The sequence below is a fragment of the Nannochloropsis gaditana genome, assembly GCF_000240725.1.
Source record: "Nannochloropsis gaditana CCMP526 unplaced genomic scaffold scaffold172, whole genome shotgun sequence".
Lineage (NCBI taxonomy): Eukaryota > Eustigmatophyceae > Eustigmatales > Monodopsidaceae > Microchloropsis > Microchloropsis gaditana.
The window spans coordinates 12,859-37,696 of record NW_005803781.1 but is presented as its reverse complement, the minus strand read 5'-3'; the positions used below and the strand labels follow the sequence as shown (position 1 = coordinate 37,696).

The 24,838-nt window shown below is 51.2% G+C and overlaps 5 protein-coding genes across 5 annotated transcripts, besides 1 other annotated feature; 1 reads left to right on the top strand and 4 right to left on the bottom strand.

The window, feature by feature from the left end:
- Positions 1–6,150: 6,150 nt before the first annotated feature.
- LDHA (D-lactate dehydrogenase) lies at positions 6,151–10,406 on the top strand. The gene is made up of 10 exons (XM_005855541.1): positions 6,151–6,246; positions 6,340–6,634; positions 6,708–6,962; positions 7,021–7,149; positions 7,260–7,350; positions 7,463–7,550; positions 7,632–7,736; positions 8,578–8,688; positions 8,919–9,837; positions 9,955–10,406. Exons 1-10 carry the CDS (start codon positions 6,164–6,166, stop codon positions 10,117–10,119), a joined length of 2,241 nt encoding a protein of 746 aa, XP_005855603.1. The 5' UTR covers positions 6,151–6,163; the 3' UTR covers positions 10,120–10,406.
- A 1,242-nt stretch (positions 10,407–11,648) lies between these two features.
- NGA_0640500 (non-ribosomal peptide synthase) lies at positions 11,649–13,707 on the bottom strand (the record flags this gene model as incomplete). The annotated part of the gene is given in 3 exon segments (XM_005855538.1): positions 11,649–11,693; positions 11,704–13,371; positions 13,669–13,707. 3 exon segments carry the CDS (start codon positions 13,705–13,707, stop codon positions 11,649–11,651), a joined length of 1,752 nt encoding a protein of 583 aa, XP_005855600.1.
- Positions 13,708–14,859: 1,152 nt separating this feature from the next.
- Positions 14,860–16,660, bottom strand: NGA_0188420 (s-adenosyl-l-methionine-dependent methyltransferase domain-containing protein; the record flags this gene model as incomplete). The annotated part of the gene is made up of 3 exons (XM_005855533.1): positions 16,123–16,660; positions 15,739–15,959; positions 14,860–14,865 (listed from the first exon to the last, which is right to left on the bottom strand). Exons 1-3 carry the CDS (start codon positions 16,619–16,621, stop codon positions 14,860–14,862), a joined length of 726 nt encoding a protein of 241 aa, XP_005855595.1. The 5' UTR covers positions 16,622–16,660.
- A 754-nt stretch (positions 16,661–17,414) lies between these two features.
- Positions 17,415–17,459: a sequence feature (Short protein (NGA_0188302, EKU20757.1) was converted to a misc_feature.).
- A 2,548-nt stretch (positions 17,460–20,007) lies between these two features.
- NGA_0640610 (fatty-acyl) lies at positions 20,008–22,266 on the bottom strand. The gene is made up of 5 exons (XM_005855539.1): positions 22,046–22,266; positions 21,569–21,862; positions 21,278–21,412; positions 20,869–21,003; positions 20,008–20,575 (listed from the first exon to the last, which is right to left on the bottom strand). Exons 1-5 carry the CDS (start codon positions 22,142–22,144, stop codon positions 20,279–20,281), a joined length of 960 nt encoding a protein of 319 aa, XP_005855601.1. The 5' UTR covers positions 22,145–22,266; the 3' UTR covers positions 20,008–20,278.
- Positions 22,267–23,136: 870 nt separating this feature from the next.
- On the bottom strand, positions 23,137–24,606 carry NGA_0188502 (uncharacterized protein). The gene is made up of 4 exons (XM_005855534.1): positions 24,487–24,606; positions 24,188–24,243; positions 23,844–23,927; positions 23,137–23,679 (listed from the first exon to the last, which is right to left on the bottom strand). The coding sequence occupies exons 1-4, from the start codon at positions 24,541–24,543 to the stop codon at positions 23,478–23,480; spliced, it is 399 nt and encodes a 132-aa protein (XP_005855596.1). The 5' UTR covers positions 24,544–24,606; the 3' UTR covers positions 23,137–23,477.
- Between the last annotated feature and the right edge of the window lie 232 nt (positions 24,607–24,838).

The window sequence follows — 24,838 nt, the reverse complement described above, 5'->3', positions numbered from 1 at the left end:
GACACCTGGTTAGTTTGTCGAATGGATGAATGAGGTGATGCGCGAGTTTTGCAGGTGCTCTAAACGGGTTAAGACAGCATATCATTGAATGCGTGGCCGGACCACCGCAAGCACCAGAAAGAGTTCATTCTCCACCCTTATAATGCCCTCTAGCTTGAAAATCGCGCTTGAATAGGTATGTTGCTTGAGCACGAGGCCTCAGTCAAATATCGAGGGGTGTCTGGCCATGGAGGAGCGTTACCTTTCTTGTTCCGGGTTGGTTTGCGAGGAAATTGCTGTATTCCGTCCCTTTTGGGTGTTATGCAGGCTGAGGTCTACGCTGTGTACCAGCAATATAAACAATTCATCATCGCTAGAAACCCCTTAGATTCGTCGCTGGGACACTCATTGGTGCGAATTTCATGACCGCTTTATATCCAGCAAGCCTGCCCCCGCTGTGGCAGTGTAGTGGTGCTGCGCTTTCTTTTTTGCATTGAGTACTGAAGCCAATCAATTCGAGCCGAAGTGTTTTGTAGGCATGAGCAAGAACTGGAATGTCTTAGCCAAAGGCGGTGGTCTGGAGAAGCTGAAGGTTGGAGAGTTGAAAGGTTTTCTCAAGGAGAACGGCTTGTCCCAGACCGGCGAGAAAGGTACGCTCATGTTCCGCATCAAAGCCTTTCTCGATGGAGAAGGGATGAAAATTGACGGCCGCAATCCAGCCACCATGAAGGCCGGCGAGCTCAAAAAAGAGTGCGCGAAGCGAGGTTTGTCTCCTATGGGTTACCCTGACGAATTGCTAGAGTCCTTGATCAATTACCTCAAGACACACGGGGAGCCGATAAATCGACAAATGCGGCCCCCGGGATGGATCAAAAATCGACTGACAAGACACTTGGAAAGGCTGAGGACAACATTGGTGACGATGGTGATGTGGCATCGGCCTTGGTCAACAGGATCATGCAACTTGGCGAGGAGGAAGACTGGGCTGCGATTCTCAATTTAGGGTGTACCGGACTTAAAGTAAGCCGACAAAGCCCCACTGCATTGCTGCGGAAGTGTTACCACCGCCTCTCCTTGAACGTCCACCCCGACCGACTGGGTGGCTCAGTCCCAGAGGCGACCAAAGCCTTTCAAGCAGTGGTGACAGCTTTTGAGCGGCTCTCCGAACCTGAACGGGAGGAAGAGCAAGGGAACAAGAAGGGGAAAGCGACGACGAAAACCAAGACATTAGCACGGTCCAACGAGAACTGCTTCCGAAGCCGCATCTACTGTCCACGTTGTAGGACCGAGTGGGGCCAGCCCATCGACGGTCTGCCTCCGTACACGTATAATTACATGATGATGGGCTTGAAAACCTTCGTGTGCTCCACGTGTCTCTGTGACTTTGGGGCGCTCACCGCCTTGCATAAATGTCCACATTGCCGACGTTCCTTCGAGTACGACCCGCATGATTACCACCGACAGGTGGTATGTGGGAACAAAGGCTGTACGAAGCCCTTTGGGTTCTTCCTGTTCCCTGTCTCCGACCGGGTGGAAAAGGAAATGCGGGGAGAATTGCGAGCCGAACAAGAAAGACGGCTCCGGGCCCGGGAAAGCAAACTAGCCCGCTTGGCCCGCTCGAAACGGAAGCGGGAAGGGATGGAGAAGGGGGAAGGAGAGCAAGCAGCAGATGATCGCCGGTTGCAACTCCGTTTATTCGTGCAAGGCTTGCTCGACGCGTGCCCTCGGTGTGGGGAGGAAGTGGCATGCAAGCCCGAGGATCGCGAGGCTCACAAAGACCATTTGCGTGACTGTCATGATAAGGACAAGATCGAGGCGCATCGGGAAAAGGTCCGGAAAGCGGAGGCCCACCAAGCCGACAAGGAGGCTAAGAGAGCGCAGCAAGAGGACTTACAATCCTTGCGGACCTGGGAGTTCTTGGGAGGAAATGAGGGTGAATTGTGGTTATTGACAGACGGGCAGCTTGCCCACCTGTGCAAAGAGAAAGCACTGTTGCCCAAGGAAGAAATAGATGAAATGGGAATGGGAGATAAGAAGGGAAGTGGGGCCAAGAAAACAACTGCGGCGGCGCTGTCCAAGGACGAAATGATTGCGAAACTCGTGGCGCATAGCAAGAGGGAAGGACCCCTTCGTCTTACAGATGGGACGGAATCAGGGGATATAAAGCGGGAGTGTGGGGAGCCCAATACAAGATTCTCACGAGACTCACTGCCGGATAACCTGCACGGCATGTCTCTTTTGCAGCTTCGAGCGGTGTGTGCAGCGCATGCATACGTGCCTCAGGCCACTTCGCAGGCTGCTCTTGTCCGGGAATTGGAACGGGCGGCAGCTAAAGTGGAAGGGCATGAGGAGACGCTGCTTTTGGAAGACTAATTGGAAAAGTAAACAAGATAAGTGAGAAAACTTGCATAGGAGAGGCATGTATGAACGCAACCCAAAAAATCAATACTTTGGCTTCGCACTTGATGTAAGAGCTCAAGAGCAAGGCCGGCCCCTTTCATAAATTTGTTTGTAAGGGCTGTAAGATAACTATTAGTGAAACGCGGATGTATGGGGTAAATTGACTCCTGTGATTTCAAGAGCAGTTTGTGTTGCAATACTCTTTTGTCTGCATGCGAAGGGGCAGTCGTGCGCCCGTTTTGCGCCGCCACATTTTCTACACCTGTACGAGCCCCTGGAACGTCGACATCTTTTTTTCCAAGAATATGCTGTGCGATTCTTGTTCTTCAGGTCTGATTGCCGCCCCGAAGAGTCTTCTTGTAGAACTGGCTCTATGTCTGTGAACGTCATCCGCTGATTGATGACACGAGAATTGTCATATGGCTCTTCAAAATGCGATTTTCCTTGTAAAGACTCTGAACTTTGAACACTGTCGCTTGTGGGGACCGATTGTATCCGGTCGAAGTCGTTCCACAATTCTTTGACATACGTGGGACTCTCATCAACATCTGGCGGGGTAAGAGGTAGTATTGTTGTGAAGAGGCCAAGGGGGGTGGGTGGGAAAATCAATGCAGCGAGGTCATTATCCTGAGTCGCATCTTTCAAGTCATGGAAAGGCGTCGCTTTAGATCTTGAAGGTCTCCCGTGCTCTATTGCGTTGGATGGGAGGTTATTGGACATGGCGTTGATCTGCATGACCAAACTGTGTTGTCCTGTAAAAGCTTACGAAAAGATATCGGCGCGAACGAGGTTAGAAAGAATTCTTAACAACAGCAGGTACCCCTTGCGCTGAAGGAAGAGTTTACTTCGTGAAGAGTTCGTGCTTATAAGTGGAATCCGTCGTGTGAGGGTTTTTAAATTTCCGTTATGATAAAAACTCTTGTCCGCACCACCGCGTGTCAACGTTCGTGCAAGAAAATTTAAGTGGTTTCCTCACGTAACACAGTTTGTATGGTCCCTCGTATTGGGCTTCACATGTGACGAGCTCAGACTTCTTTATTTGCACGTGAAATCTTTTTCAACAGCAACTTCGCCTAGGTTTTCCCCTTAAAGGGCAAATTCCTTTTCCCTTGTTTTTCTCGTTTTTGTTGGTGTCGTGAGCACCGAGACCAACTCCCCGAACCCCCTCCCTTTTTCGATCATAGTTGAATTGTAAGGCTGCCACGTTCTGCTTCGCTTGCAAGAGTCCCTCCGAAGAATCTTCATCTCTTTTTTTAATAAGAATTTCTGAAAGGACGTGGGCTACCCGTGCTGCCCCTGTGCGGGCTCCCATTAAGTTAAACGCATCAGGTCCTAGCACTAAAGCTGCGGGAGCGCCTAAAATATATAGATCACAGTCAGGATCCCAAGCCAGATATGGTGTCAAGCAAGGAAACCCATCGCATGTTTGGATAGGTCGATGATCCTGCATCCCACCAAGTAAAGGGTGCTGATCAAGCCGCGCGTCACTGCCCGTGGCGCACCAAATGCGGTCAAAAAAAAGCTCCTCTCGAAGTGCTCCTTTGCCGGGTGTTTTTTTCCTTGCCGACTCGTGACATTCAAGGATCACGCGCCACATTTTCACCCGTGTGTCCCAACGCGGGGGGGGGAAAGACGCGACTTCTGTGCACTCCCTCGCATCAATGCGATCTCGACGCGCTTGTAACATTTCAATGGCTTCAGGCGGAATGGATGATAGACCTCGAGCCGCTTGAATTAATGCCAGGCGCTCCTTGTGTGATTTTGCATGCAAAAAGGCCCTGAGCCGACCAGGGCGCTGCTTGCGGTCCATCCACGCATCAGAGAAGTCGAATTGCTTAACTTCCAGACTTCGCCGTGACACAAGACATGCATAGTTGTGACCCTGATCGGCAACCAGGACAGCGAGTTGCACTGCCGTCAGACCTCCACCGACGATCAACACCCGCTCGTTCGCGCGCAAGGGGCTGAAACAGGGGGAGGACGCACAGAGATCCTGTGGCAAATCCCAGGCATGGCGCAGTGCGTAAGGCGGGAAGTTTTGTAAGCTACCATGAGAGGCTAGACAGAAGGACCACCATTCCGGCAGGCGGGGGCAGCTGGTGGCACCCGTGGCCACAACAACTGACCTGGGTGTCAGGAGGCGGAAACATATAGGTAAGGGGGGGGAAGCATGCAATCGCTTCTGCTTGATCGTCAAGAACTTACTTGGCCTCAACGGTCTCCAAGATCTGCGTATGAGTACCATCTCTTCGTAAGGTCAAACGGAAAGATGTCACATCTTTTCCTATCTGCCGATGCTCATAAACAGGCTCGATCGCGACGACTGTGGCTATAAGCCGGAGTATGAGAGAGAAATATGTAAACTATGGTGCCGATTTTTTTGCTTGAAAGATCGTTCTTCCTCTTACCTTGTTCGAGCAGTGAGTCCAATTCCATGACCTGGCGAAGGTGCTCGCATAAAGATCGAAATAGCTTCACAGACGGGGCGCGATGACAGCCCCTATATCGGAGCTGCTGAAAATCCGCAAAGTGTTCTTCCTCCGCTTTCCCGCGAACATCTCCTTTCATACTCTTCGAATGAGCCAGAAGGGCATGCGTATGCGTCGGACTAGGATGGGCGACGTGAGGAGAACGTAAATGCTGTATGTTTAAGGCTTCGAAGAGCCCGTCCCAGCTCCCCATCCATGCGCCAGTTTTTTCGAAAACCTTCACTCGACCGTGTAGATGACTTTCATTGTTTGAAGACTTATCACATTTTGTAGATTTTAAGCCAGAAAATCGTCGAATAGTTGATTGCAACGACTCTGTTTCTGAGTCAAACCCCCACAGGAAGTCAGCAGACGTGTCGATAGCGTCGGACGGCGCGGCCAGGCGACTTATCAACGCTAAAGCGCAGGGACCAGAACCAATTACCGCAATATCAAGACGATTCATTGGCAAATTTTTCTAGTGGAATATAGGAAACCCAGGCACTTATGACGCCGACCAACAACTGTTGCGTGAAAGCACGCGGCATGAGAAACAAAGTCATCGACAAATCTCCACTTCACATGGTGGAGAGAATAAACATCCCGCACGACTTCGCTTCACTGTTCACGTTATTATAATTTCATTCATATAAATATAGCGAGAAATAATTAATATTTCACGTAAAACCCTTCCACATATTCTCGTTAATTTGCACTCGTTCTTTTTGCGTCGTCGGATGAAAGAGCCGTCTGCGGATTATTCCACGGGAGGTGATGCCACCGTTGTTGTACGTATCCACCACAAGGCAATTTCTATGGGGCTAAACACCCCCAAAAAACTCATTCATGCCAAAAAAATACCCAACAATGTAACCTGCCCCCAGAATTACCTCTTCAACCACGAACCACCGGGAAAAAGAAACTTTGTCCACGAGGGGCAGCCCTTGATTTGAAACTTCAACCGTCGAGCTCCTTGCAACGGCTCAAGCGTGCGTCACATTCTGAGAAACAATGGGGAGTTGAAACCCGAGGCACGCACACAATCTACGCGGTTCATACCCGTGTATGTTCCATTCTTGTTCACGGCTTGACCTTAACCGCCAAACAAAGACCACGGAGAGAACATAATCTGCTAATAGGTCTTTTTTATGTGTACCATGAAGGCCGGCATTCGGCATTGTTCTCTCAACTGCGAGCACTTCGGTCGAAATAAAAGAACACTACCTCGTTCCCGGCCTGGCTTGGTTTGCCTGCAATGAAGTCGATTCACAATATTTTTAAGTACTCATCGTCAATGATTATGACAGCGTAAAAGCATGAAAGTGGTGGTTTTCTCCACAAAGGATTACGATAAGGAATCCCTGATTGCTGCCAATGATGATCTTGCTACTGCCGATAGGTACGTAAGGAACATCGCATTTTTACCTCTCTCTTACTCTTCCATCATATAAATGTACCAGCGCTCTGACTCGATAGCTACCATACGCATCAGACACTCTTTGACATTCCTGGAAGCTCGTGTGGAAGAGACGACCGCTTCTTTGGCAGAAGGCTACGACGTGGTTTGCTGCTTTGTCAACGATGAGATTACCTCCTCAGTGATCGACACGTGGAAAAAATCAGGGGTAAAGCTCATAGCTTTGCGAAGCGCCGGCTGCAATAACGTGGACCTGGACCATGTCGTCAAATGCGGGCTGTCAGTAGTCCACGTGCCCGCGTACTCCCCCCAGGCGGTGGCTGAACATGCGCTGGCACTCTTACTGACCCTAAATCGCAAGACACACAAGGTAAAGAAACGCATGACAGCCTGATGCAAAGTATCCACTTTTACACAAGCACTCCTTTGGGTTTTTGAATCAGGTGTACAACCGCGTCCGGGAAGGGAATTTCTGCTTGGAAGGCGTGACGCCGGGCATCGTGCTGGCCGGGAAAACGGTGGGCGTCCTCGGGACTGGAAACATAGGCGAATGCTTTGTCCGGATCATGTTGGGCCTTGGTTGTCATGTCCTTGGATATGACGTGGTGGAGAGTCATTCGCTTGTTGCCCTCCAAGAAAAAGGCAAAATTGAAGGTGGGGGCAGCTTTGAATACAGATCACTGGACGAAGTGCTTCAGGTAAGGAGCGAATGTCCACTTTCTCCTTTGCTTTCAGACTCATCCTCGATGCATGTAGCTTGTGACCCATTCGACTCTCTTCGCCCTTTCTGGATACCAGGCTTCGGACGTTATCTCGCTCCACATGCCGCTGACGCCGGACACCCAGGGTATTATCGGGCCCCGCAATATCAAGAAGATGAAAGAGGTATAAAGAGGTGTTACGTCATATAACATATTTGTGTACCTTCGTCCTGTTGTGTGCGAGCGAAGCATAGCTAATCGAGCATTTGCATCCCTCCTACTCGCAATGCAAAGAACGTGATTCTTATCAATACCTCTCGCGGTGGGTTAGTGGACACCAAGGCTGTCATTACAGCCTTGAAGAAGAAGCATATTGGCGCTCTTGGTACGTGATCACTCTTTGGCAATCACAATTATACGCAGTCGTGACGATAAGGACCAGTAGTTGAACAAGTACAAAACCCGTCACCGATCCCCTTCTCTCTTTGCTCGTTCAGGCCTCGATACATACGAAGAGGAAGGAGATTTCTTCTATCGAGACCTGTCCCAGGAGGTTGTATCAGATGATCAGCTCATCCGTCTCATGTAAGTTGGTGGCTCGCTATGTGCTTCTTGTCGTGACCATTTTCCTCTTTGGCGCTCATACACACGCTTCTGGATGCACAGGACCTTTCCGAATGTGCTCGTTACCCCCCACCAAGGCTTCTATACACGTGAGGCTCTTCTGGCCATTGCCTCTTCCACGATTACCAGTATTTCTGAATTTAGCAGGTACGTAAATCGCATTTTTGATAGAAGGTGACAGGTCCAGGTCATTAACATGATGTCTTTCCTACAACGGTTTCTGTGCAGGGAGACACAGCCGGCTAGTTCTATCATCTACAGGGGTGCTGTGATTAAAGAAATGAAATGAAGCGGTCAAAACCCCTCCAAGAAAGCTTCAAACACGAGTGAAGATGAAAATGGAAAAGGTTGCGGTCACTGTGAAAGCTGAATTGAAGGCTTTCAGAAGCCAGAGATCAAAGCAACAGAGGATTTGAGTAAGGAGACAGTAATGCAGAATAGGAAGGGCTATGGACCGTCTTCTGTATTTGATACACCTCTTTATATATGCGAGGACTTAGTGATATTGTATCACAGCTAGCAAGAGGTGGTTCGAGTTTGACTGAAAGCGTCAAATCGCCGAGGACCGCTGGGCATTCAGGAGTTGGTAAATGGAAAGAAATAATTATCTCAAGCAGTCGTAGATAAAATGGGGTTTTGGATGATGCGAGAGGATCACTTTGTGCAAGCGTGAAAACTCTTTGCCAGCGAGTAAAGTGGTAGCAGTATTACGGTGTAGCTCATGTCGTGGAGCTAACGGCTCGATTTTACATTCGCTTTCTCACTACCTCATTGAGATGATCACGGCGAATTGCTTGACACACAAATTATCATAGAAATTAATCCGATATTGGTGGTATACCGCATGTTGAAAACTGCTCCTGCAGCCTTGCGGGTTGGGATTTGGGCACTTTTTACCTGAAAGACATACGTACTCCGGTTTCGACCATCATGCCTCCGATCACCTGACGACTCCATCTTACGCTAACCAGTTCCAACAGAATTTCAGCATGCCTGGTAATAGACGTAGCTTTTTGACCACGGCGTTGGTCTTCGTGCTGCTGCCATACCTCGCAACGAGCTTTTCTCTCGCAGCGCCATATCGTATGCGCTCAATAAGGTACGTCCATCGAAAAGCGGCGTCGAAGTGAGTCAGAGACGTTGGTGCGCTCTTCCTGCTTGTTAACATTCTCAGTGCATTTCTCGAAATTTTTCTTGTATACTTGGTATTTATATAGATTAAATGTTGTTGTTGTGCGTTTCTGGGGATGTGTGGGTTTAAGGTAATCATTCATGCACGCTCATGTATGCACGCTCACTTTTGAACCATTTCGACATAAATTATAATAGCACCGGGCCGACGCGTACAGGTACCGTAAGTAGCATATCTGCGACCTCGTCTACCACCAGCAGCCCAGTCGATCAAATCATGGGTTTCTTCAACACCGGTGCGAAGGGTAGCGTCACAAACCTCTCCCTTGGGGGCGGAAAAAAAGAATATACCGTCGTCATTACAGGGGCCTCTGGGATGATCGGTCGCGCCCTGACCAAAGCGCTTCAAGGTGGTACTATCGCAGGTAAATCTGTGAAAGTGGTAGAAATTTCGCGACGTAGCGGGGCCACCTCGTGGGACCCGGCCACGGGCGCCATCAATGCGGCCGCCCTGGAAGGCGCAGATGCTGTCGTGCACTTGGCGGGCGAGAACGTGGGCTCTGGTTCGAGCGAGTCCTTGACTGGTCGATTGGGGGCCTGGACAGAGCAAAAAAAGGAGCGTATCCTCAACAGTCGTCGAGATGGCACGGCCTTATTGGTTCGCACTATCCAAGGGTTGAAAAATCCCCCCAAAGTCTTCCTTACTGCCAGTGCGGTGGGGTACTATGGTTTCGACGAGGGAGACCGGGTTTTCGATGAGACGGGAGCCTTGGGAAAGGGCTTTTTAGCCGAAGTGACACGTGTGTGGGAAGCAGAAGCGGCTAAGCTGCAGGGAAAGCGCGGTATCCGTGTGGTGAATGCCCGATTCGGTGTCGTATTGAGCAAGGAAGGCGGAATTATCAAGAAACTGCTGCCTATCTTTCAGCTGGGCGGGGGAGGCATCATCGGCGACGGCCAACAGTACCTCTCGTGGATAAGCCTCACTGATGCCGTGCGTGCCATCCAATTTTTGTTAGGGGCATCCCGGCTGTCAGGACCTGTGAATGTGGTGGCCCCAGAACCTGCCACGAACGCCGAGTTCACGGCGGCGATGGGCAAGGCCTTGTTTCGACCAACGGTACGTGAGCTTAGATATCTACTTTTTCTTTCTTTTTTTCCCTGTGGCTCAGGAGGTGGTTGACTGGACAAACGCAGCAAGATCGCTCACATATTCCACCTTTGTTAACCTCTTCAGATTCTGCCTTTCCCTGCTCCTGCTGCGCAACTTCTTTTCGGGGAAATGGGGGACGAGATGCTTCTTGGCGGTCAGAAGGCCATCCCGAAGAAGTTGCTGGCGGCAGGTTTCACATTTGAGGACCCGGACATCCTTTCAGGGGTGCAGAGCGCGTTGAAAAATTAAGGGTGCGGCATGAAAGCATCGGGGGGTATAGAAACAGTAGGGAAAACTTACAGCGAAGATGTGCAGGCGAACATCTAGCACCCAGAAGCACGCATGTTAGTATGTATGTGTATTGAGTTAAACCGATGGCAGTGACGGTAGAAAACATACGTTTCACACGCCAAGGCCCTCAGTGCATGTCGATAGCCCCTCATGGTCACAGCTGTCTCGCATTTTTGGGTGGGAATTGTGTTTTTTTAAAAACCAGTGGGGCCCGTCTGGCCCACTCGTTCAAAGAATTTTTCTGCTTTAATGGAATTACGAGGATTTGAGACATTGTCATGCGCGCATCTGTCTCTTTGGGAATGTGTCTGACGGTCGTCACACAATCTTTGTTACTGGATTCCTGCGTGCGGAACGTTTGCTGACCCATGGCCAAGACGCTGGTGTGCCATAGGATGGCAATATTCTGGGTTTTGAGGTGTATTGGCCCTCAAATGGTAGCAGAAATTTCTTTCGTGCAGACAGCGTCCTTTTACTTGTCTCATGATTGTAGAGGTATCCTACATGTCCTCGATTTCGATACCCCTCCGATCTTTTTGTGTAGCTTCCCACATCCTGCTCCCTATTCCCCACTCCTCTTGCATTTATTCCGCAGCTGCTTGTACTAACGCTTTCCAGAGTTCCCTAGCCACATGTATTGCTGTTTCGATGGACTTAGCCTGCTTTCACTTCCGAGGCAGCTGCCAATTTCCACCTTCCATTTGCCCACAGTGGCTGCTCTTTCCGCAAATCAGAAGCGGCACCATTGATCCAGGAAGACACGAGAGATAAAGCAGGAAAGGGTAAATAAGTAACTTGTTTGCATGGCTCCGGCCGATCCACGGGCCCTTTTTCGCTGAGTTTTGCCGCTTTGCAGTATTCCTGCTCCTGCCAGGAGGACGTGAATGAGCCCGACGGCAGGTGGCAAGGTGAAGTGGGAACAACAATCTCCCCGGCACCAGTCGGACCGCAGCGTACCATTCTATCCTTTGAAGATGGCTCGTTATCAATCATGCCGCTCCCATCCTGTTTCCTGACTGCTCCATCCTTCCCTTCTCCCTTTCTCTTTTCATCCAACTGCTCCGACGATCCACTTATGTTTCTCCTCAACGATCCCATGATTAATTCTGTGTCCAGCCCCACGTAGGCCCCCACATGTTCAGCCAACGCATTGAACAGACAGTCCCAAATTTCACCGATCGACTCAGCCATGCTGCTCAAATAACCCATGCTTGTTGACCTTTTCAAGAGCGGACGATACGACCGAGGGAGAGAAGCAGCGCAGACAGTTTCTGCCCTTTCTAGAGTGGTCGCACCTCTCCCTTTTCCCGGAGATAAGAGGCAGAGAGAATCGTACAAGACCCACAGATGACCGGTACGCAAAGCCTCTTTCGTCGCACGCCGTCGGATTTTGCCTGAGGTAGTCTTGGGGATTGTGCGATCTCGAACGGCGATAGCTCGAAACACAGTCAAACCTGTCTTCTTCCTCACCGCCTGTACCACTTCGTTCACATGCTCTCGAAAAGCGTGCTGAGAATATCGGGCGGGAGCCACTTCAAAAACCAAATGCAACTCTTTCTCGTCTTTGCCCTCGGCTAGCATAGAAAACGCGGCGATGCATCCGCCCCGCACGGCGGACCAGGCGTCCTGAGCCGGAAATTCAATATCCTGGGCATAGTAACGCTTCCCATGGATGATCATCATGTCCTTTAAACGACCAGAAAAGTAAAGTCGGCCATCTTGCATAAAGGCGACGTCCCCGGTCCTCAGGTACTCCCCGTTCCCAAACCTCGCCCACGGCCGAGCCTCTAAGGGCGCTGCCCGGCTTAGTCTGGCCCGGAATGCAGTCTTGGTCAGCGCTGGCTGGTTCCAGTACCCCAAAGCGACGGAGGGTCCCGACACCCAAAGTTCCCCCGCCGTACCGTCTTGCATTTCTTCGCACGTGTCCGGATCCACAATTCTCAGATCCACCCGGAAATCCGCTGCACAACAGACGTATCCTGGCTTGTCCCCTCCAGCGATAAGGCTCCCAGGAGGGTTGGCTACCGGATCAAACCAGGAGACGCACACCACACTCTCCGCTAAGCCGTAGCACGGAGAAAGAGCCCGGGCATGCAAGCGATAAGGACGGAAGACACGGTTGAAATCCACCAGCGTCGTGGATTGAATTGGCTCCGCCCCCGTGTGCATGTAGATGATGTGCGTGAGGGAGTATTCATCCACCGGCCATTTCTTGGCGTCCCACTTTTTCGAGCACAGTCGGTAGGCGAAATCTGGCCCCGCCGCCCATGTTGCCTTCTTCTTGGCTAACAAGCGGATCCACAGGCATGGGTCTTTCAAAAAGGTGATCGGCGACAGGTAATGCATGCGTGCGCCCATGAAAAAAGGCGCCACCACACCATAGACCAAGCCCATGTCATGATACATGGGCAGCCAGGACACAGAACGCGAGCGCGTGAACCAAGAGCGGTCGCCGTTCACGTGCATGACCGGGATCAGGTCGGCATAGGAAAAGGCGAAGCGTTGGGCACCGGCAATGAGGCCAACATTGGCGCCTAAGTTTGCATAGGTAATCATCACGCCCTTGGGGTCTCCCGTGGAGCCGCTCGTGTACTGAAGAAAGGCAATGTCGGATGGCGCACGGTCGGGGTAATCGTACGAAGGAGGAGGCAAGGGGTGGGAGGAGGGAGGGCGCTGGACGAGCTGGTCAGTGACCCTCCATTCAAGGCCTTTCGGCATCAGATGGGAATAAAAGAGCCCACATCCGATCCTGATCCAGTTGATCAAGTTGTCCGTCAAGACTAATCGGGCCCCCGTATCCTCCACCACCAGCTTAAATTTCTTTAGCGCGATTTCCATCTTCCCCGGATCGATCGGATACACTGGACAGGCCACGGCACCCGCCCGCAAGCAGCCTAGAAAGGCAGGGAAATACTCAAAACTAAAATTATAGCACAACATGACTCGATCCCCGGGCTGTACTCCCCAGTCATGCACCAAGGCATGGGCCACGGCCCCCGCCGCTTCCCAAGTATCCCGGAAAGACCAATGCCGTGTCTCTTTACCGCCAGCTTCTATCCAAGTCGCAAACACCTCGTCGCCCATGTCTTCTGCCGTTCTTCGAAGCGCGTCCATGATGTCGGGCACGGGGGCCCAAAGATCGGGATGCATGGATCGTTTTCGGTTTTCTTCCACCGAGATTTGGAAGCACTTGTTCAAGGTCTCCAAAGGCTGTTATACAATCATAGGTTTAGGTTTTGATGCATATGTTTGTGAGTTACAATTAAAGCACTCCTATATTTTTCCAAGAAGATCGCGTTTTGATCCTTAGATGATGGTTGTCAATGCGACCGGGACCGTATACTTGGCACAGAATCGTCAGAAGCCATCCAACGGTCGGTCACCTGCGTTAACAAAGATTTGTCGCATTGTCCTTGCTTTTTGACGCCCCAAATTTGCAGATATCACATCATTTCAAGTTTTTCATGGAAATTAAGATTGTTCAAGCATTCCTGCCCTTGTACTCACCATATCAAATAGGTCTGCCCAATCGTAGACTTCGGCCATGACATCCTCAAGCACATCTTGATGATCTGCCAACTGTGGATCATTTGACCACAGCTCCGGCAATGTGCAAGGAATTTTTCTCAATTGTTTGGTTGAATGTAGGCTTGAAGTTTTCATGGCTTATAACAAGCTTTTCGCAGGAGATAATGTACCCCAAAAAATGTCACAGAGTTTCAGTTGGAGGCGTCGTTATCAGTCTTCTTCGATTCCAAAGAGTTGTCAATGCTAGCATTCAGATCCTCGGAAGGGCAACCAATGAAAGCAAAATGCCTTAATACCTTTATTTACAATGGAATTTGTAATTTTAGTGCATGTACTTTGCCAGATATTGCCTGTGTATACATGTATGAGAGGTACGAATTTGCGGTTCGACATTCGGCGATCCGATCGATACGGCTGTCGGTGCGTCGAACATGTCATGGTCACTAGCTCCCCAATTAAACCAACAGAACAATGTCCCGTCACAATCAATTACTAGCTCACATTATTTGTCTTAGTTGACGCAGCAGAGTCTACCGAAACTATAAACGTTGCGGGATGAAATATGGTTATCATTATCCTTATTAACCTCGACAACTCAGCTGACTACGTAATATGGGCCCAACCCGGGAGACGAATCAAAAAGCCCGAATTTGTTCGATTCGCGTAATCCACTGCTAGCGATTTTTCTAATTCAAAGAATGCCCAACCCGTACATGGTGTGGACTTTCATCACTTGATGCGCTAGAACGCTCGCTCAAGTTTGCATGTTGTAAAGATTGGTCGAGCAACATCGAGCAAATTGGACAGGCAACGAAAAGTGGAGTGAAGTCGTACGAAAATAGGTCTCACAGTGCAAATTGACAAAACGGCATACACCAATACAAGGTACAAAACTTATTTATTGAATATCTGTATTATCATGATATTTACATGCGATTCACATCAATCAAACGTTGCTATTTGATTGTTTCTTTTTGATACGTGCTATAAACAACCCGCTCGTCTCACCAAACCTCGGCTCAAAAAGCAGAGTACCCGGCAAACTCCCCCATCGACACGGCAAATACCCTCGCCCACACGCATGCAAGCACTCGTTTGCCTGTGCGTTGTCATCACTTCTCTTTCCTCCCTCCCCCTTCTCTTCCATCTCACATGAAAAAAGAGGCAACCCTAGCTCTAAAATCGGGTCCAAAATAGCATTGGCTTCTTCCTTCAGTAAATGTGCGACGACATCCTCATTTTGTCGGGGCGAGAGCGAACAAGTGCTGTACACGAGCACACCGCCCGGACGCAATCGACGGAAAGCATTCCGCAAGAGCCCCCTTTGAAGCTCCTCCAGACCCCCCAGCTTTTCTTCTGACAAGAAGCCGCCGCTTCGCATTCGGCTGGGGTCAGGGACGCATGAGGATGGAAATATGGGAGGAGGGAGTAATGAGATCACATGTGGAGGCGTGGTCCGCGGATGAATCAAGGAATGCAGACGGGGATAGAGAGGTCACGACCCCAACTAGGAAAAGGGATAGGGGCGGGGAAAGAAGAAAGAAAAGGGAGAGGAAACGTACATGGAGTCATCCAGGCCTGCCACTTTCAACATATGTCGCGTGGACCCGTCGTGTGAGCAGTCCGCATCCACCAAGACCCTGTCATAGCCCCCTCCTTCCTCATTCGGCCTCTCCCTCCTTCCCTCCCTCCCTGCTCCGTTTTCTGCGGGATTCAGGACTCTACGCAAGGCCAAAGACTCTCTGCGCCGAGCTCCGCGGTTCATTCGCTTTTGTCCCCGCGCCTCCATGCCCTGGGAGGCCGAAGAAATGAAAAAAATAGTATGAAGAAGGGGGCATGTGAAGAACTCGGCAGAGAGGATCCTTTTTCCCTGCACTTTTATGGATCCAAGCGAACAGCACTCTTCTCAAGCATATCCTGTCCTTGAAGGGATTCGACCGCACACGTTTTGGATTCCGAAACCTTGGGCAGCTTCCATCACCTTCATTGTACCCGTTGCCGTCCCTCCTTGTTCACGGCACGCCCCCTCTTTCTCCCTAACTCACCCACCTGCCAGTCGTAGGCTCTCGAGTCGAAAATCACGTCCTCCTCCCGACCTGCCCATGCCTCATCCCATTCCGTCTCGAAGCAACACCCGTCGGCGCAGAGCAAACGGCACCAGAGGGGGACCACGGAGCAGGGTGACACGAGGACCCCCGCAGCGCGCCCGATTTGGTATTTGACTAAAATCTGGCGGCAGACGGTCAGCCTTCCCCGCGAGATGTCTACGCCTTGGGGAAAATGTAAATAGAGAAATTGCAAGTGCAAGGACGGGGGACACCGGGGTAGAGGAGGGAACGAGGGCTTGGGTGCGGAGTACGTCATGTGCCTCATGATCGGAAACCGTGACTTCCCTTCCGAATACTCGTGCACTGAAAGAGTACCTGATCATACCTGTGATCGTCCCCGTGTGGTGCATTTGCTCCGCCACCATGCACAATTTTAAGCCCGGGCAGCAACACAAGTCCAACACATTGTCCCCCGGCCTCGGTCCCAGCGCCCACACAGCCACCCCAGATGCGACGTCCATGCCATAAACTTTTCCTTGCTGATACAGCGGCCATTGTGCGATGCGAAATTCAGGAGGCAAGGCATAAAAACTTTCACTTGCATACGGAGGGCACCAGGGGACTCGTCGACCCCCTGCTGCCAAGACAGCTTCCCTTACGGTATGCTCCTCCTCCTCGTGATTCTTGTTCGCACCTACATTGTTTCCTGACGATGCCATGCGACGGATGCGGATGTATCGAGGAACAACACCATCCGAGGCGGATACAACGCGTGTGCTGTTTTCGACGTTGCCATCCCTCCTCGCGAAGCTTGCAATGTGGTCTTGGAGAAGCCCACGAAGGCGAAGTTGCTCCCGTGCAAATGCATTCTCTGCATCCACCATGACACAAAAACCGATTTACTCTTCCATTTCCCGCTCTGTAATAGGCGTGGTGTTAGTGTTTTTAAGGGCCTGCCTGTCAGGGGGTCGCCGACTCCTCGCTTTTCTCGCTAACCTCCTTCAAGAATCACACGAAACACATGCTCACGACCTCACACCCCATTCCATCCCCTAGGAGACCCAACCTTTCGTGCAGCAGATACTTAATGCCACCAAGACGTCAAGCACGCCCGTGGGGGTTTTCATTACATTCACTCCCTCCCTGGCTCTTCCTTTCTGCCGGGGCCACGCTGGCTTTACCTCCTCCCGTGGGGTCTGGCATTGCTTTTGCACGCCTTTCTTCATGGAACACTTGTCATTTCTCTGTGTTTTCAAGATCTATCACACACAAAACGTCGCATCCGAGTATATTACCAGGGACCTTCCATAAGTATTACCTCTCAGGCATAGGATCTGCTTCCTCCTCCATCTTGGCTAGTACATTGTCCACGGCCCCGTCACCGCCAGAAGACATCGCGGAGGCCTTGAAAGAGCGACCTTGGCGAACAGGCTTGGAGCCGGCAGAAGACGTTGATTTGATCGAGTTATCGGCAGCATGCATTGAGGTACGTGGGATTCCAATCTCGCACATAATGAAAAACTTATGCGTTGATTTTTGGCTGCCCAGGCACACAAATTTCGGAGCACCCTCAAAGCTTATTTAAACCATCGATCGATGACCCTCTCTCACACATGGCGCTTCTTTTTCCGTTCCAGGGTACCGTGCCCTCCGACCTCGTAGGCACCTTGTATCGCAATGGGGCAGGGCGCATCCGGGTCGGCGCCTCCCCCACACTCCGTTATAGCCACTGGTTCGACGGAGACGGTATGGTGTCCGCCTTTACCTTTACCGCGGATGGTCGCTGTATTTTCAGGCAGAGGTATTTGCAAGGAAAGAAATTTTTGGCCCAAAAGAACGCGAAAGAAGGCGCCTGGGGGGGTCGAGGGGTATGGACGCAGCGAGGGGGCCGGGAGGGAAAGTGGTGGGAGAATATGGGGCGTATCCCGGACAATCCCTTGAACACAAACGTACTGGTGCTGGAAGGGGCGAAGGAGGGAGGGACGACGAGGACCTTGGCCCTCTGTGAGGGTGGTCTCCCTTTTGAATTCGACCCCGTGAGCTTGGCCGTGCGAAGGGAGCCGGAAGATTTCGGTGAGTGCTGGGGCTCGGCGGGTGGGGCTGACGATATTCCCAGGATATACATCCTGACGTTAAGGGCTGGCCTAGACCGGAGAGGGTACGGGTCTGCAGAGGAAGTCTTTCGGCGCGACCAGTGGAAGATGAGGGAAAAGGACTCGGAACCCAGAGGCCTGCGCATGTTGTGTTCGGCCCATGTCTAGGCCTGGGGCGTCCAAGGGGCCGTCCCAGACAGGGTGACATAGGCTCATTTGCTGCCTGTACGTGCGTCCCCTGCACGCTTTTCTTAACGCGACGCTCCACCGCCTCCCTCTTCCTTTCTCCCCCGCCTTGATCCCTATCCTCCTTCCCCCTTGCCACAGCCGGACCCCATGGACGGCTTTCCTCCTTCTTCTCCGCCCATCCCAAGGTAGACCCCGACACGGGCATTCTGTACAATTTTGGCATGCTCCTGGGCCCCAGTCTGGCCCTCAACATCTTCGAAATTTCCTCTCCCTCGTCCTCCCCCTCCGCCCAGCCCGTCCTCCTCCGGCAAAGATCCTTTCCCCTCGCCTTTATCCCCACAGTGCACGATTTTGTCCTGGCCGGGCGCTTCCTGATCATTTTCTTCAGCCCATTTCAGGCTCCTCCTTCTGCCCTGGCGCGAGCCCTCCTCGGGCTCTCCTCCTTGGGCGGACAGTATGTGTGGAAAAACGGCGGGAAAACTCAGGCCTGGGTGGTGGAGAAATCGACGCTGCGGCGTGTGGCGGAGGTAGACATCGATCCACCCTTTTCAAACTACCATTTTGTGAACGCGTGGGAAAAGGAGGGAGGCAATGGGGAAGGGAGGAAGACAGGAGATGGGGACGTCGAGGTCGAAGTCTTGGTCGCGCAGCACCGATCCCCACGGGAGAAGGTGGAGGAGCAGTTTCGTGACATGTACAGGGCGGATTTCACTCCCGAGCTGGAATGTGAGACATGGCGATACGTCCTTCGTTTGCGTACGAGGAGGGCGGGGAGGAGGGCGGGGAGGAGGGCGGGACGGAGGACCCGCAGGAGCAGGACGGTCGAGACTCGAGTGTCAGGCGGGCCCGAGTGGTCGAGGCGGGGCCGATGCCTTTGGCTGCGTCGTCGTATGGCTACGAGCTCCCAACGCTGAACCCTTGCACGGTGGGAAAAAAGGGAAGGTTCGCCTATGTGAATGCCTTGGTACGGGAGGAAGGCTTCGTGGATTCTGTGGCCAAGCTGCATTTGGACGAAGGAGGGAGAATGGAGGTGCACCGGCCCTGTCTACCTCCGGGTTGCTTTGCCGGGGAGGCGGTCTTCGTACCGCGAGGAGGTAGGGACAAGGAAGAAGGGGCGGGGAGGCAAGAGGAGGATGACGGTTATTTGTTGTTTTACGTGCTGGATACGCGGCGACAGGCGTCGGACCTGGTCATACTCGATGCCCAGCGCATGGAGAGGCCGCCCTTGGCAGTGATCCATCTCCCTGTGCGGGTGCCGTACTCCTACCACGGAGTCTGGACAACCGCGACGTTCGGGCTGGGGCAGTGAACATGGAAGGGCGGGATCTCGGTGGGAATCGCCAGGCAAGTAAGAAGCAAGTCGAGTGTCGTGGAGCATGTGGGTACTCTGCACGGTGCCTAGGGTGCCTGCACGGCGAAGATGCGATGACACGGCGGAAGCGTGAGGGGCGGAGGGCATGTACAAAGAAGGAGGCAGTGGGCTTCAAAGGGGCATCTGGCAAGGGAAAGGAGGAGGCGGGGGCGAGTGAAGCGGGTTTGTACGCAAGGCAAAATGTGTGTGTGAGGGTGTGCTCACTGGGCGTGGAGACAGGGGAAGTGAGAGTGTACAGAGAGGGGAAAACCACAGGAGGAAGAATACGGACAGAAGAGGACTACCTTGACGCGATGTCCGAGGCGCAAGCCAGGAAGAAGCAAGTAATCTCAGGACAATTTATGCGTTGTTCGGGGCATCGCCTGCTTCAAGAGTCCTTCCATCCGTGTCGGTGACTTTCAAAATCGGTCGAAAGACGGATCTGTAAATCCTTTTTTTACGTGCGCAAACTCTTGCACTATGCAGAAAGCGGGCCCAGGAGGGTTCACTGAGCAAAAGATCAAAAAGGAAATCCCGGCAACGATGGTCCTCCTCTCCCTTGCGTTCCAATCTCCGCCTTTTTTATGCCGTTCCTCTCAGGCTCCTTCCTCTTCACACTGCTTGCTGGGTGTGGTGGTCTCTTATCATGTCTTTTTTTCTTTTATGGACGCTACCATGTGCTTTGATGTTTTAAGACCTATTTCTGCCTTTCCTCTCTGTCATTGCCATCAATTACGTGACCCGCCGTCACATCCGTTGTACGAATTGATGATGGAAGTGTTCGATTGCACACATGTGTGGGCTACATGAGGTGCATGGGGAGAGCGCTACCCATCCTCCAAAGTCATGGCTGCTCTGGATGCCCCATCCCCACCTGTTCCCAGCTTTCGCGACAGCCTCTGTCGCGCTTACATGTCCTTGATCTTTTTCGTCATGGTCAACACCGCGCTGCGCTCTTCTCCCAATCGCGGCTTCCCACCCCGAAGGAAGCGGCGTACGAAGAAATCACAAAATAGATAGAGATAACTGCCATACATCAAGGCTCCTGAGTAGACATTTTGGGGTTTTACTTCGCAATGCTCAGGGTCCGTGTACAGGTAGTAAAACGAGGCGACGCAGATGCCCACGCCGACCATCATCTGGGAGATTTGAGCGACGGTGATGATCGAGGGAGGGATCCAGGAGGGCCAAGCTTTGATGGCGGTCTGAAGGAAGAGGAGTGGAGGAGATGGTGGAAGAGGGAAAGCAACAGAAGACGAGGCAGGGGATGGGACCATTGAGGGTGGAGACACGTGAAAGTGATCATGACGCATGACGGGATGGGAAAAAGCGGGTCCACACAGCACGCAGTCATGTCGCAAGGGAAGGGAGAGCAGTACACTTCGGCGACGAGGAGGGTAGGGCTGGAGGGAAAAGACGGGATGGAGGACGGAGAGCGGCCAGGAAGGAAGGATGGAGGGAGGGAGGGAGGGAGGGAGGGAGGGAGGGAGGGACGTACCAAATAATAGTAGGCGTACATGACCGCGTGGACCGAGTAGTTCATAGCGACAAAATAGAGGCCCGTGGAGGAGGTGACAGCATAGGAGTGCCAGCAGAAGAGGAGGACGGTGATATGGTGGTACCAGTGGAGGAACTGAAGAGCGGGCAGGGGAGGGAAAGGGAGAGGGGGGCCAATTCCATCGGAAGGGTAAGAAGCAGTGAGAGAGGGGTCGACATGCTCGAGGGGGGAGAAGGGGGAAAAGGTGCTCCTCCAGGACACGACAGCAATCTGATGGGTGATATGCTTCTTCGAACACTTTAAAAAGGGAGGGGAATGCCGGGGGGAACGCGGGAGACGAAGAGGAATCTGGCAAAGAGAATCAACGAAGGAAAGGAGAAAACCATGGAAGGGACCACGCCTTGAGTACCTGCAGCTTGCTTTTGCGGAAGACGATGAAAACCGTGTCGACGAGCTCGGGGACCTTGCTGTAGATGAAAAGCATAACCCAGAGCCCACAGGCCCCTTCTCCGTAGGTCTCAGCGGGGTGCCGGCAAATCGTGTCCTGGGTGGGGACGAACGGTAGAAGGGAAAGAGGAAGACGGACAGGCAAAGGCAGAGAAGTGTCAGCCAGTGATAGTTTTGATACGATTGGTGTCAGCAAACGGGAAGGAATGACAAGGAATGCTCGTCGGGTTTGAAAGGGAATGGGGAGGGCCACCTTAAAGGGCAGAGTCGTGACGTTTTGAAGGAGGTGTGGTACGGTGCGGAGCATGCCGCAAAAGGAGAAAACACTCAAGAGTAAGTTCCAACAAGCTAAGGCTGTTTTCCATTCATGCTTGGGTCGAGACTCCATAACCTTGGTGCCCACGACAATCATCAAGCCGTAGATCCCGCACAAAGCGAGTGGTAAGGCGGGCCAAGTATTTTGTGCGAAATTGACGTAGGAGGAAGCATGGAAATTTTTCTCATACTCTGTGTAGAACGGACTGAGTACGGGATAATGCTGGAAAAGCTGTGCGAAATATAGGTGTTGGATTAACGAGAATGAAAATTTGGAGTACCTCACACAGCATGACTGCAGGACTAAGCTGTCCTTTAGCCAAACAGAGCACCTATTTTTTCTTAAATCTCGTAGATTAATTATATTACACACTGAAATTGCGTGCGTGCGTGTGATAAAGTTGTCAACGCCTACCTGAGTAAAAGGCACGTTGTCGGGAACGCTCCGGTAGGGGATTATTTTCGGCATCTCTCCCCAGATTAGCTTCGAAAACGCCTCTGAGAGATTATTCATCCTCTCTGTATGCCAGATAAATATATTGTAGAGCCGTAGTTGCCGGTGAGACTGCTGTCACGGTTACTTGTGGCGTTCAAGGCTTCTTCTTGCACTTGAGGGAATAGGGACCCTCGTCCTGTGACAGAGAGGACAACGAAAGTGAAAAGGGGAAAAGTAACACAAACAGACGAGAAAATGCACAAAATAACGCTCCAGGTCGCTCAAAGCTCCTGAAAGGATGCGTTTGAGCAGTGGCCGATGCATGTGAGGCATCAAATCGTGAGCAGTGAGCGGGCTTTGCATAGACGTGTCCTGTGACAGATCTGCCGCGGCTCGCGGGCCGGCTCATGACTATGTTTAAGAGGCAGATTATGTTCTTTTCAAGCCCACGGGGCACAAGCGCCGCATGCCCCGTCACAAGAGGCACTATCACTTCCAAAACACCATGGGCAAGGCCCCGACACCGGGCCATGCATTTGTCTTGGCGTCGGGGTGACATGGTAGTCCAAGATATTTCAGCTCGCTCCTTCTCCAGAGCGACTTCGGACACGAAATGATACGTTCCTCTTATACCCCCGTCGTTTTGATTTGAAATGTATAAGTTTGCGTCCCAGCTGTAGCATCAAGTATTGAAATGACGCTAGAATTTCACTTCTGCTGCTAGCTGGGAAACCAAACGTGTCATATAGCCACGACCTTTTGTTTGAAGGAGTTGCCAGCTAGTGTCGAGGCGAGAGTCCAATTTATGGAAGGGCGTTAACCGATTGTAAGACATCACGCATCTAGAATTACCCAAAAGACGTCTGATGATTGAATAATTGTTTCTATTTTCCGTTCCAGTGTGAGAATATGGTGGATATCTACCCTAAAAAGTATCTAGATCTGTCGACATAAGGGGAAAGACCATCAAGGGCACTGGCTCGTCACATTCCAAACGACGAAAACTAGAATGGTTAGAATATGGACTAACAATTTAAAATGGAAAAAGCCAGAAAATGTGACAAGAGTCGTAAGCACAAAGACCACATTCTTTTTTTAATTCCTCAGAGAAACTACATGTGAGCATCACTGAGAGTTCCTTGATTGGGAGTCAAACTACCCATGGAACCGTCACACACTAAGACGCATAAGTACCAACCATTTCTTGAAACTGGTGGTATTATTGGTATCATTATTTTCTCTTCGACTGAGCAATTCTTGAACACTTCTTGATATCGAGATCAATGCGTGAAACCTCGCTTACGTAGGTACACGGACACGGCAACGACACACATAGTAATTCTGGATTCAAAGCGAAGATAACAGATGCCCTATGATAGCAATTTGATAATCCACGGACATTGTCGGGTGCTTATCTGACATAGACATCGAAGACTTCGTCCAGAAGAGGAGAACCTCCATAGTCTACGAAGACATAAAATGAAATGACGGTCCCAGATGGGTATCGTTTACCGATACGGAATTTATTGATGATCTTGTAATCTTTCAGCACGACCAAACCAGTAGTCGGAACGCTCATAAAATTTGTAGAGCCCGTGATGTTCGATCGGAGCCTGAGAAGGGTGCGGTGATTGAAGGTTTGAGTATTGGAAGGACAAGTTTGATGGAAAGAGTTGATAGATTGCACCACAAGCCTGCCAGAGGTATCTCTGCGTTTAATGTCTTCATGTTTTGCAACTTTCAGTTTGCTCACTTTGCAAAGTGATGTCGTACTTACTTGGGTCGCCATGTGTTGGGAATAATGCGGGACCTGACCAGCCTCACGTCGGTACTGTTGCCGTGCTTGCTGCTTTTCGGATGGCTGGTTTTGGTTTTGTTCTTGTTTGTGAAAGGCCAATAGTCCCCGTAAGGAGGAAGATCGTCTTCATTTGTTGTTGCCTTAGTAATGTGCATGTTGGCGATTGATTACGAGAAGTGTGTATCAGTTGCATGAGAAGTTGTAAGAAATCCTTTCTTATTGCTAGCATTTGTGTGATGCGTTCCTGCAAGGAGAAAATTAGTTCGCTCGGATATATATTGGCGCCGCAGCACCAATGCATGCACTTTTGCTGAGCAACTCACCCAATACAAGATTTCATCTGCGAAAGCAAGCTCACGAAGCTCACGGCGCCGTGTTTCTAAAAAGAGGAAGTTGGTTGTTAATGTAACTCGCCCCCCAGGTTTCACGGAGATGGGTTTCACAGTTGAGTGCCCAACTGCATCGAAAGTAGGAAATTGAGCAGTGGCTCGACCCTACGAGTTATGAGAGAATAGGTGGAGGTTAAGAAGAGGGCCATGTACAGGATTTGCGAAAGCATCAAGCGCCTCCGGTTGTATTTTGGCGTCAAAAGGTAGAGGACATCATGCCACGTGAAACTTACAATCGCAGAGATGATAACGGCGCTGGCCAAAATCAGAGAAGAGGTAGCGAACTTCATGGTGAAGATGTTGAAAAATGAGCTGTATATTGTATACTGTGCTGAAAATTGTTTACTATGGATGAGAGTGCTTCAGTGTTGATTGTCTTCCACATACGCGACGACACTTCCTTCACATGAACATCCCTGAATGTCGGTCATCCCTCAAAAGAGGAGAGCAGAAGAGCTGCAGAGGGAATTGTCTCAGAAAAAATATAGATATACATGTTGCATCTCCGTTCATACAGAGATGATGGGTGACTAAACAGAACAAGTTTCGAGGTCGTATGAGTATACGCTATGCCATGGAGAGCTA

Bases quoted from the DNA above. Each gene is read 5' to 3' on its own strand.
- NGA_0188502 (XM_005855534.1), bottom strand. From the start codon at position 24,543: ATGAAGTTCGCTACCTCTTCTCTGATTTTGGCCAGCGCCGTTATCATC. The intron at 24,244-24,486 runs GTAAGTTTCACG...TCCTCTTTTTAG, and splicing joins CCGTTATCATCTCTGCGATT to AAACACGGCGCCGTGAGCTT. The intron at 23,928-24,187 runs GTGAGTTGCTCA...AACCAAAACCAG, and splicing joins CAGATGAAATCTTGTATTGG to CCATCCGAAAAGCAGCAAGC.
- NGA_0640610 (XM_005855539.1), bottom strand. From the start codon at position 22,144: ATGAATAATCTCTCAGAGGCGTTTTCGAAGCTAATCTGGGGAGAGATG. The intron at 21,863-22,045 runs GTAGGCGTTGAC...TATTTCGCACAG, and splicing joins ACAACGTGCCTTTTACTCAG to CTTTTCCAGCATTATCCCGT. The intron at 20,576-20,868 runs GTACGTCCCTCC...CTCTTCCTTCAG, and splicing joins TGTACGCCTACTATTATTTG to ACCGCCATCAAAGCTTGGCC.
- LDHA (XM_005855541.1), top strand. From the start codon at position 6,164: ATGAAAGTGGTGGTTTTCTCCACAAAGGATTACGATAAGGAATCCCTG. The intron at 7,351-7,462 runs GTACGTGATCAC...TTGCTCGTTCAG, and splicing joins GAAGCATATTGGCGCTCTTG to GCCTCGATACATACGAAGAG. The intron at 9,838-9,954 runs GTACGTGAGCTT...TAACCTCTTCAG, and splicing joins AGGCCTTGTTTCGACCAACG to ATTCTGCCTTTCCCTGCTCC.